Below are 12,233 nucleotides of genomic sequence, written 5' to 3'. Positions count from 1 at the left end.
AGGGTGCAGTGGTGGGAGGGTGGTGGGAGAATCAAAGACCCAACTCCTCCACCTCTGCCTTCGATGATGGAGATGAGAGGAGGCTCTTGAACCCATGGAAATCTTCCTTCTCCCCTTGAGGCGGTGACGGTGATGAGGGTGCTGGTGGCTGTGGGGTGCGGGATGCTGAAGGCTTGGAGGGAGGAGGTGTAGGGAAGCTGAATAGAGTCCAGGGAATTGCCTTGCTCATACTGGGTCCTGTCTCCAACGTTGATGTGCTAGTCAAGGGGTGAGGTTTCTTCTTGAAGAAACTACTGATGGTGGTCTGGGATGCTTTTGACTTCTTCTGATGGAGCAACTTCTCATACTCCAACAGCAGCTTCACTATCCCTGTCTTCAAGTTCATAGCCCGGTTAACAAAAGGGTCTGTGTCCAGCATATCATCTGCCAGTCCTATCACTTTGTTGATGATGTCACTAAGGAACTTTGTGGTTAGCTCCTTAACCTCAGGCAGCTTATCCTCCTCCACCGCCTCCTGCTCTCGGTGTTCATTGAGCTGGGAGAGGTCATTCTCTGTCAGCTCCTGTGAGTGGGACTGCAGGAGCTCCTCCACGTCCTGCTGGTTAACCTTGTCAAAGCCGGAGGTCTGTGCGAGGGCAACGATGTTGTTCTGTACATCAGCCACCGGCTCAGCCGGAAAGCCACGGAATGAGTTCACACACTCGGGCCACATCGACTTCACACTCTGTTCAGTTTCCCCTCCTTCACCTCCTCCCAGGATTCCTTAATGCTGAGGACGGCTTCCTTAATGTTGTACACCTTCCAGAATTCTTTGACAGACTTCCCAACATCCCAAGTTTCCGCATACACCTCCTGGTGTAATATGTCTTAAAGGAGGCAGTTACACTCTGGTCCATGGGTTGCATAAGGCACTGGTGTTAGGTGGGAGAAACACCACTTTTACATTCGGAAACACTTCCTCGATGGTTGTCGGGTGGCCCGGGGCGTTATCCAGGATGAGGAAACACCTGTTTGCCAGGTTGTTCTTGTCACAGTACTTCTTCAGGAAGGGCACAAAGTATTCATCAGGTACTTCAGGAACAAGATCCTTGTCACCCAGGCCTTCTTGTTTGCCCGCCAAACAACAGGGAGGCTATAGAGATATATGCCATGCAGCGCCCTTGGGTGTTGGGAGTAGTACACCAGGAGAGGTTTCAGCCATGCATCCCCTGCAGCATTGCCTCCGAGAAGCAGACTTAGGTGATCCTTACTGGCCTTGAAGCTAGGCGCTGACCTCTCCTCCCACGAGATGTACGTGCAGGAAGGCATCTTCTTCCAGAAGAGGCCAGTCTCACCAGGTTAGAGACCTGCCTCGCATTGTACCCGCCCTCTTCGATGATCTTCCGCAGCTGCTTGGGGAATGCCTTGGCTGCGTCCATATCAGCTCTCGCCGCCTTGCCTTGAATGCTGATATTATGGAGGTTTGCACGCCTCTTAAAACGTCCAAACCATCCATCACTGGCCGAGAAGGTGTCACTAACAGGTGAGGGCTTGCCACGGGCCTGGCTGGGACCTGTACCACCACTATCCCCAGAGCTAGCACCACCACTAGGGTCAGCACTTGACACGCCGCCGTCAGTGGTCACATCACTCCCACTACCTGCACTACCTACAACACTTGCATCATACTCTTTCTTGCACCTCTCCCACACTTTCATTGCTTTGGCTTGAAACAGGGCCTTGGAGTGGCATGTGGGCTTGGGTCTGGTCCTCCACCCAGACTAGCAACAGCCTCTCCATTTTCTCCATCACACAATCATAGGCGCAGGTCTGGGTAGCACTCATAGCAACACTGGATAAAGCAGCCAGATCAGTAATTTTCTGCTTGTTCTTCAGGATGGTGCACACAGTCGAGGATGAGAGCTCGTAGGTACAGCAAAGCTCTGCCATGCACACGCCACTACCGTGCTTCCTAATTATCTCCAGTTTCTGGGCGACAGAGATAGAGCGCTGAGCATGTGCATTGGGAGCACTAGGGGCCACAATGGAATGCTTAGAAGACATGGTGATACAGTAATACTAAGCACAGAAAAAAGCACACTTCAAGACTGATCTTAACTGGGCAAGCTTGGCTGGAGGAACATTTACAAAAATAAGACGGGAAGAGGCTTGCAAGGCTAGCATGTGGCTCGTTTCCTAGCCGTTGAGGTAAACACGGCGGACAGCTGCGGTGCGACCCTTGTCTCGATTCTCATAAGTGCAGGTTTTTACCTGCTCATTAAACAGGCAGTGGTGCACATCCCAAAACCTCGTATTAGCAAATTCTCGCTAAGCAATTGCTCATTAATTGTGACTTGCCTGTACAGGCAAAGTGAACATCTTTTGTTTGTTCATTCATTCATCATCCCATCCTGTGTTGTCCTATGAGAGGTATAGGAACCTGGGGCTAGGCAAGTTGGTCCTGACATTTAAGATGAGAGTAACCGGCCTCACTCATCCCTGAGTGGCATTACATGAGCAATAAACCCCAACCACTACTCGGATATAAACCTTCACCGGCTTATCCCCATTGGAGTGCCATACTTACCCACTAAACCACTAGGTCCCAAAATTTGGTCATATGTGGTAGGTGGGGGCGTTCACCATCCACTCACTCGATATATTGCTGCTCTCAGGTGTCTGCTCTTTCCTCTCCTCTATCCTTCTTTTCATCCATCCTCTTCTGTCTTTGTTTCCTTCATTCTTTCCTCTTTCTTTTGCATGTGGGTGACTTTATACTCCTCTTCCGTCTTTTTCCTTCATTCTTTCCTCTTCCCTCTGCCTGTGGGTGACTCTACACTGAGTGACAAGCCAAATGGTTTCTTGTACACCAAGAAACTATTTACTATGCTGGGTGGTAACCATATAACCAAATTTTGGTGCCTGGTGGTTTAGTGGGTAATAACAGCACTCCAGTCAGATTGAGCCAGTGAAGGTTTATATCCAGGGGGTGTTTGGGGTTTACTGCTCATGTAATGCCACTCAGGGATGAGTGAGGCTGATCACTCTCATCTTAAATGCCAGGACCAACTTGCCTAGCCCCGGGCTCCAATGCTCCTCATGGGGCACCGTAGGATTGGATGATGGATGGATGGATGGTTATCGCCTAGCATAGTGAATGGTTTCCTAGTGTACAAGAAACCATTTGGTTTGTCACTCAGTGTACTGTAGAGTCACCCACAGGCAGAAGGAAGAAAGAATAAAGGAAAGAAAGAAGAGGGAGTGTAAAGTCACCTGTAGGCAGGAGGATGGGGAAAGAATGAAGGAAAGAAAGACAGAGGAGGATGGAAGGAAAGAAGGATGGAGGAGAGGGAAGGGCAGACACCTGAAAGCAGCATGACATTGAGCAAGTGAATGGTAAGCACCCCCACCTACCATATAAAATGCTTGACGTGGTGCAAGGCATTTTTAAGACCGTAAATAATAAGGTGTATAAATCGTACAGTACAGTATCTGAAGTGCTTAAAATTATGTTGTAACAATAAAGTACAGAACAGTAATCCCTCCAAGATCTGACGTAACAGAGCCAAAGGCATGTCCGGGACTTGGGAAAATGCCCCCTGGACAGGCACTTATGCACCCTAACCCAACCTAACTTTGAAAACCACCTAATTCCCTACCAGACCTGCACAGCACCTATTTAAGACCCTATTCACACAAATAAGGGACAAAAACCATGAAATAAATGAAAAGGAACCAGAGAATGAGAAATTAGAAGTGAGTATGGAAAATATATAGCAGTGCACAGAGTACTTACTACACGTCAATGGCCGTCATGAAGATTAACCCGCCTCCTCTATGGCTCTGACAGTGGTAAAGGTACACTTGAAACACGTAAAGTAATACAGTATTGTGCTGCACTTAATCCTCTGCACTGTGAATTATATTTGTTTAACACTGCACATTCTGTTCTTACTTGCGCCATGCCAGTGTTGCACTCTGCACTTAATCCTTTGCACTCTGAATTCTTATTTCGTAACACTGCACAACACTAAATTCCCATGTGGTCTAGTGGCGAGGTATTGCAGTTTATTCACTGTTTATTCACAAAAACAAGCTGTGGGCAGCCATGGCGATAAGCACACAGTCACAATGGTGGTTTGGCGGGAATTGGGGAGGAATGCAGGGGCGCTCTAACGGTCATCAGAGTAACCATGCGCCAAAACACAGCTGTTCATCACTGCGCGGCAAAATTAAAGTAGGGATGAACACATATTGGCTTTTTTTTTTTTCTTCTTTTCATCTTTACGATTTTTGGCCATTTTTGGTGGCCAAAGACCCGAGCCCAAAATGTCCAGGACTTGGGCATCCGGGTCTTAAAGGGATTACTGTATTCTCTAAATGCTAAAAACTTAGAAAAGTGGTGTAATGGTTTACTGTAAGTCCCATTAAGTTTATTATGTGCATCACCTTCCTCTCCAGCACAATCATCTCGACTGTACGGACTCCACTAATGGACCACTTCAGCTATGTACACCACAATAAAGTAAAAGACATGTTTATCAGTGTACAGTACATATATACAGTGGGCTCACACAGTGCACGAGAGATTGGCAGTCCTGGCCCTCGTGCAGTGTGAAATCGCTCACTGGGAATACATAGTCTTATGGGAAAAATAATATATGGGTGGTACCCCCCTCATACCTGGACATTTTTGGGCCCTTAGAGACATAATAAAGGTAAGATTTTCCAGACATTGTACTACAGATATAGCTACAACAACAAAAATATGGGCAGTCACCTTAACAACAGTAGACAACAGGCCTGATGAACTTAAATAACAGGGATTCCTAGGTGTGGCAACACACTTAAGAGTGCCCCTGCTGCCACTCCAGTCACACCATGCTTGTTTATCGGTTGCTAATGTTGTATTATTCCAGGCTTTGATGAAGAAATTTACGGCCTGTCGAATGTTACATTTCTTCTAGAATGCAGCAACAGTCATTATGGTGGGGGATGCAGGTATGCTAGGTGAAGCAGGTGAGTCAGGTGGGGCTGTGGAGGTGGAGGGGCAGGCAGCTGGTGAGTCAGATGGGGCAGTGGAGGAGGGGACAGCAGTGGGAGAATCAGGGGAGGTGGTGAGGGGAGGATCTTCCCTCTCCTCCTTGCTACTGCTCACATTTTCGGCAATTTCCTTCATCTCTTCTTGCTTGTCTGTTTCATTCCTCATCTAGTTATGGATGTATTGGCAGTATACCAACTTGGTATTTGCGAAATAACCGTCATTATTATAAAAACTGGGTATCTATTCTAACTTATTGTTATTGCCGAAAACGTTATTGTCAAAGTTGTTATTGGCTAGATCTTACTGTAGACTCCTCTTGAGCACCTTCCCCACCAGCCTCTAGGTCACTATTGGCACGTTGTGTTGGGGGGTGGGGGTTGCATACTAATGGGAAATGGCGTTTTTGAGCCACTCCTCGCTTCTACCTTGCGTTCTGTGAGGTAAACTCGCACATTCAAGGTTTTGGTTATGATTTTTGGTCACTCGCGCACAATGAGCTTTCCGCACTCTGAGCTCGCGCAGTAGGCGAGCCCATTGTATATACTATACCATTTGATTATTGTAGTGAATGTATAATACATTACAATACTGCAATGGTTGTGGGAACAGTTGATGACGTTACAGTGAAAAACTGTTGGTGCGATCTGGACTAATGTCAGACATACTGTATGGGAAAAATTCTGGGTTAGCAGGGGGAAATCCAGATGTTGCTTTTATCGGAATTTTTCTTTTTTTTTTGGACTGGCTTGAGCCTCAAATTAATCCAATATATTGAGGTTCTGCTGTAATACTGTATGTAGCTATCAAGTTTAAAAAAATAAAATGCCAATAGCAGGGAGGAAATTACTTAGGACAGTTTTTGAAGCTTTTGAATAATAGGATTTCTCTTTGTTGATGATAATGAACAAAATTGTCTGATGTTAGCCTAAATTAAATATGAAATGCCAACCACATCCAAAGTGTAAACCGTGCCATTTTGATTATTATTATGTTCTTGCCATCTCTAGACAGAAGTATTTAGTTTAGGAGAGTTTTAATTGGTAATCCCTTCTCTCCTTTCCATTCTTCTTTGTTTTCATTTACATTTCATCATCATCTTCAGTATTTCTTCTGCATGGTGCTACTGAGGGGAGCCGAGGCACGCCTAAAAGGTTAAGGTTTTAATAGATATTAGGTTTCACGGTCGAGGTTGTCCTCCCTAACCCCACTGAACCCACAATATATCAGTCTTGCTATGCGATAAGTTTTCACTTGACACAGCCCTATTGTATGGCAAGACCGGGCTGTATATATATTTTTCCCCCCCTCTTTCCATTATACCATTATCACCATGTTGTCTGCTTTATAATATATTACTCAATCAATTTCCAGGGATGAGCTTGCACTGATGGACCGCTGGATCCTGAGTCGTCTTTCTGTCCTGGTTCATAGTGCCAGTAGACATTTTGAAGCCTATGACCTCCACCTGGTGACAGCTGCATTTACGGACTTCTGGTATTACAACCTGTGTGATGTTTACCTGGTGAGTGTAGGTAGAGATTAGGTTGGATTGTTTTGAGTGTGTGGTAGATGAGGTGATGTGCATAAGTGTGAATGGTTATGCCTGTGACAGTAAGGATTCTGAGGCTCTGAATGATGAGTGAATGAGATGTAGTCCATATATTTAGGCATACTGTTTAGTAGGTCTCCATGAATCGGGTTTTTTCTTGCTCTCTAGACCCAGCATCACCTTATCCTTGGGTAGGAAAAAGAGGAAGAGGTGATGCAGATATGGTGAGTGAAACAGGGACGTGTCATGTCTCCATGGTTGTTCAATCTGTACATGGATGGGGTAATAAAAGAGGTACAAGGTAGGGCAGTGGATGTTGGTGTGGCCCTAGTGAGAGAGAGCAGTGTTTGGAAACTCCCTGTACTGTTGTTTGCATATGATACTGTGTTGTTAGGTGAAGACGAAAGGGAGCTGCAAGGCTTGGTGGCTGAGTCTGGGAGAGTGTGTAAGAAACGGAATCTAAAAGTGAATATTGGGAGGAGTAAAGTGATGGTCTTTGAGAGAGGTGAAGTCAGTGAATGTATAGTGAGGTTGGATGGTGAGGAAATGGAAAATGTGAGTACGTTTAAGTACTTGGGGAGTGTAATGAGTAAGGATGGAAGTTTGGAGGGTGAAGTGCTTGAAAGGGTACAACAAGGAAGAAAGGTTGCTGGTTCCTTGAAAGCAGTGATAAGAAACAGGGAAGTGAGCATGGAAGTGAAAAAGTTACTAGATGACAGTATTGTGATACCAGTTCTAATATATGGAAGTGAAGCTTGGACGTTGTTGGAAAGACACAAGTCAAGAATGAGAGCAGTGGAAATGAGTTATTTAAAAGGAGCCTGTGCAGTCACATGGAGAGACAGGCTGACAAATGAGGATATAAAGGAGTGTTGTGGTGAGGATGTGGATGTGATAGGAAGCGTTAGCAGGAACACACAGGTGGTTTGGCCATGTGGAGAGGATGGTGGGTGAGAGACTGATGAGGAGAGTGTATGTGAGTGAGGTGGAAGGGGGGAGAGGGAGGGGGAGGCCGAGGATGAGCTGGAGGGATGGAGAGGTATATGAGAGAGGGGGGGGGTGAGTTGGGAGCAGGGCAGTGAAATGGGGGGGGCGGGGGGGGACGGCAACGTGGAGGTGATTTGTTTGTGGCCACCCCGTATGGGATTAAGGTGTCTGGCAAAAGATAGATAGATAGATAGGGGTGTGGAGGCTGATGAAATTGGGGAATTGGCTATGGAGTAAGTTGGTTGGGTGAAGTGTCATATGTACAGAGGAGCACATGACAAGACTCTACATAGGGAATATATAAGAAATGCATCTATAAAGAAAAATACAGCAAAAATATTTGCAGCTGGTTAGGCTTGGGAGATGGAGCCAGAATTTAGGGAACTTGCATGATGATTGAAGGATTCTTTGGCTCATTTCTCTAGTCATACTAGTGAGGGTTCTTCAATCTGTGCTTAGTTTTTGGATTCCTCCTCACTCCATCCTTATTGGAAAAAAAAAATAGGTAAGGATGATCCTTTTTTCCTTCCTTCCTTCCTCTTCTGTCTTTCTTTCCTCTTCCTTCCATCTACAGGTGGCTGTACACTGAGTGACAAGTCAATTGGTTTCCTGTACACCAGGAAACCATATACTACAGCAGGTGGTAACCATATAAGCAAATTATGGCACCTGGTGGTTTAGTGGGTAATTAAGGTTCTTCATTCGGATTGAGCCTGGGCAGGTTTATACCCATGGGGTGGTTGGGGTTTATTGCTCACATAATGCCACTCAGGGATGAGTGAGACTGGTCACTCTCATCTTAACCCCTAAAAGACGGATGTGCGTATATGCTGTTCAAGGGTACTAGGGCCAAAAAGACGGGTGTCCACATATGCGGTTACGCCTCCCTCACCCCCCCAAACCCACCCCAACTCCCTACCACCACACCCACACCACCACCCGCCACCAACCCCCACCTTCACCCCCCACCCTTCCCTCATGATGCCCCACCACCCCACCCCCAAATCCCCAATACCCTCCACATCCCCCTACCACCCCTAACCCCCACCCTCCCACCACCCCTACCCTCACCCCCATCCCCCATGGCCCCCACAATCCCCAATCCCCCCAACCACTTCCCTACCACCCCCACTCCCACCACCATCCCCCCACTACCCACCTCCCCCTACCACCACCACCCCCAACTCCCTACCACCACCACCCCCAACCCCCTACCCTCCTCCACCCCAACCCCATACCCCCCAAACCCCCCACTCCCTTCAAACCTCACCCCTTCCACATCCACTGCCACCCCCACCTTTCTCCCCCACCCCCCTCCCAACCCCCCAATTACCACCACCATCCCCCACCTCCCCAAAGCACCCAGTCTCCATCCCCACACCACCCCACAACCCCCACACCCCTCCACACCTCCCTCCCCCACAAATCCCCCACCATATAGCACCCGCCAATTATGCCCATCCTGAGCGTGTCAAAACATTACGATGCCTGTCTTTCAGGGGTTAAACGTCAGGACCAACTTGCCTAGCCTTGGGTTCCAACACTTCTCATGGGGCAACACAGGATTAGATAATGAATGATGATGATGATGATGGTACTGTAGATACGTACACCCACTAAAATAATAATCGGCACCCCATGCTTTGATACCCTTTACAGCTATCACTGGCACAGAAGCCGTGAATACATGATAAGAGTTGGTACACCTGATCCTCGTCCACCCTTCAATCTCTCTCTCCCCCCCTCAAATATAGTCTAACACCTATAGCTTCATGTGTATAATGAATAATTCATGGCAGTAGACAATCTTCGAATCAAGGTCTCAAAACTTTATCCACTAGGTAATGTAGAAATCACAATGCCATTTGTCTCCTTGGCACCCATCATATGATTTTCTTACACATTGTGATACACTGACAACAACCATTAGTATTTTAACCCATTGTGTCTGGCATAAATTCCTGTCAGCCTTCTCTCAGCTGGGCATTCCTGAGGAAATTATCTATTTTTAAACCTTCATATCTCAGCTAATAATCAAAAATAAAAAACTAAGTGTCATAATACTCACCAGTCCTTCGACTTCAAGCTGACGGCCCCAAATTGTCTGGGAAGACATGTAGTCAGAGAAAGTTAGTGGGGAAAGGGGGCATTTTTGTTGTTTTTTTGCCCGGTCCCGTATGTGTGGCAGATGTGCGGTGACATGACTAAGGCTTATACTAGCCCTCCACAATAATGACACTTCCAGAAGACTGCGTCCTCCACAAACACCACTTCCATGTACATTTTTTAAAAATGTGGCAGTAGTGCTGCTGTGAGTCTGGTAACCATAACAATGACCTTGAGGCAGGCTGCCTCGGGTACAGGCGTGTGCCCTTGCTCGCCTCACCACTGCTTCACTACCACTGCCACACACACAGCTGTATGTTTGGCTTGCACTGTCACCATTCTAGCACCGCTGTGCCACTAGAAGTCTGGGTATCACAACAACTACTACAAATACTACTACTGCTATTACCAAAGAGTATAGAGAAAGATAAGAGAGAACAGTTGCACCATCCCCATGTAACTCTGGGTGACAGTGGCGCCCCAAGCAGCGGGCATGGAAACAGAGCAGCAGAATGTAAACATCATGTCGGGCAGTCAGTTCTGTGCTGCTATTCACTGCAGACATTCTAGGCTAAGAAGGCCGGGATTATCTTTTTTCCGATTCCCAAAGGACAAGGAAAGGTGAGCGATATATTGACAATCACATCTTAGCTAAGTTCACGCTGGTGAAATTAACAGAAATGTTGATCTGGTTGGTTATTCTCTCATTGTTGCTTTGGTATTTAATTCACCGTGATTTATCTAGACATTACAAGTGGTTACTGAGTGTTGTTCTAGGGTATCAGGTTCTTTTTATGTTGCACATGCTATGGAATTTCTCAGTGTTTTATCTATAAACTGCTATGGTTACTGAGTGTTGTAAACTTAGAGGTCAAGATGGGTCCAGAATTCGAGGAGGGCAGATCTCCTGGGGAGAACATCTGAGTCTCTGTTTAGAAGTTGTGTTTTTTGTGCTGAGCACTTCGAAGGCATCCAGTTCATGAACTTTGACATAAAAAAGTGAAAATACGGTTCCTGATTTAGTCTAAAAGCAGGCTTTTATCAGCCAGCTACATTTGTCTCACATGCTTTTATCAGCCAGCTACATTTGTCTCACATGCTTTTATCAGCCAGCTACATTTGTCTCACATGCTTTTATCAGCCAGCTACACTTGTCTCACATGCTTTCAAATCACTAAGTTATGGTTTAGTAAAACACGGAAGACCTCTTTTACTTTTGCGATCGAAAATTTATTAAATTTAGTCAGAGGAGAGGAGAGGAGAGAGAGAGAGAGAGAGAGAGAGAGAGAGAGAGAGAGAGAGAGAGAGAGAGAGAGAGAGAGAGAGAGAGAGAGAGAGAGAGGAAAAAAAAATTGGTTAAAAAAAAAAAAAAAGAATGCTTCGTTTAAACCACTGGTTTATAGCCACCAACCCTGTATATATTTTTATAAGGGCTGGCATTACACCTCCCACCAAAAAGTTGTGGTTATTTTCTCTATTAAAAAAAAAAATAAATAAAAAAAAAAATAAAAAAACATTGTTGGTACAATAATTCCTCATTTGCAGCAAAAGTGCTCTGATTAATATTAACATTGACAGGTGGTGGCACCCATCATCCACTCACTTGATGTAGTGCTGCCTACTTCTTCCTTAGCCTTTATCATTATTTTTCTGTGCCTGCCCTCCTCTCTTCCTATTTCTCCCATCTTTCCTGTCACTTCTTATGCTTTTCTTTCCTTTATAGGTTTCCTGTAATCCAAGAAGCCATTTACAATGCTGGGTGGTGACCATATAACCAAACCATATGTGCTCCCTACGTGTCAACAAGTGGGTTGGTGGAGAGTTAGTGCCCCTCCCTGTAAAACAAATAACTCAGAGTCAAATGGCCACCCCTTAAGGGATTATGGCATCTGGCAATAGATAGATAGATAGACATTATCATTATTCCATGATTGTTAACATGGAGAGGTTGAAATATTTAACAGAATAATTTGAACCAAGAGATAATCTTCAGCTACTGGTATATGTTCATCACTATTATATTTATCTTTTCTGATAATTTACTGGTGACCCTCCCTTTCTCCCTTTGCTTTATCATTCTCCCTCTCTCTCTGTCTTTGGGGGTAATCCTTATGTTCCCAAGGATAGATTAGATTAGGTTAGTAGGTTAAGTAAATAAGGTTTGGTTAAGTTAGGTCAGAAGGACAGGTTAGGGTAGGTTAAGTTAGGATGTAGAACTGGGGAACATATATATGCTCCCTCTGTTTGCATTCATAGCTGTACATGCAGACAGAACAGATATTTTCTTAAAATCATACTAATGCTGCTCCAGATTCAGTATTGTTATTATTTACTTGCAATGTAGGGTTTCAGTTTCTTAATAGACTGGCCTGATATATCTCATTTATTTACTCCCTATGTCTCAGCCTTTTGAATGACACTTGATTTAGTGCCAGGAGTTTTAAATGAAGATGTAAACCACACAGGCCAGTGTGTCAAGTCAAGAGGTATGAGCTGTTAGTGATGAGCACTGCTCTCATTTGAATTTATTTACTAATTTTTTCCTGCACAATATTTAGTAAGATTTCC

At 45.4% G+C, this 12,233-nt stretch overlaps 1 protein-coding gene across 1 annotated transcript in view; it reads left to right on the top strand.

Moving 5' to 3' along the window:
• LOC145402811 (valine--tRNA ligase-like) overlaps positions 1 to 12,233 on the top strand; it is an 87,314-nt gene that overhangs the window by 47,719 nt on the left and 27,362 nt on the right. The window contains exon 13 of the mRNA XM_080274710.1: positions 6,395 to 6,545. Within this exon, the coding sequence (XP_080130836.1) occupies positions 6,395 to 6,545 (151 nt within the window). The remainder of the gene's footprint in view (positions 1 to 6,394; positions 6,546 to 12,233) is intronic.

The sequence above is a fragment of the Coenobita brevimanus genome, chromosome 59 (genome assembly GCF_032717465.1).
Source record: "Coenobita brevimanus isolate Jiangsu-jjx chromosome 59, ASM3271746v2, whole genome shotgun sequence".
NCBI lineage: Eukaryota > Metazoa > Arthropoda > Malacostraca > Decapoda > Coenobitidae > Coenobita > Coenobita brevimanus.
The sequence above is the reverse complement of the archived record's forward strand: the minus strand, read 5'-3'. Positions and strand labels throughout refer to the sequence as shown.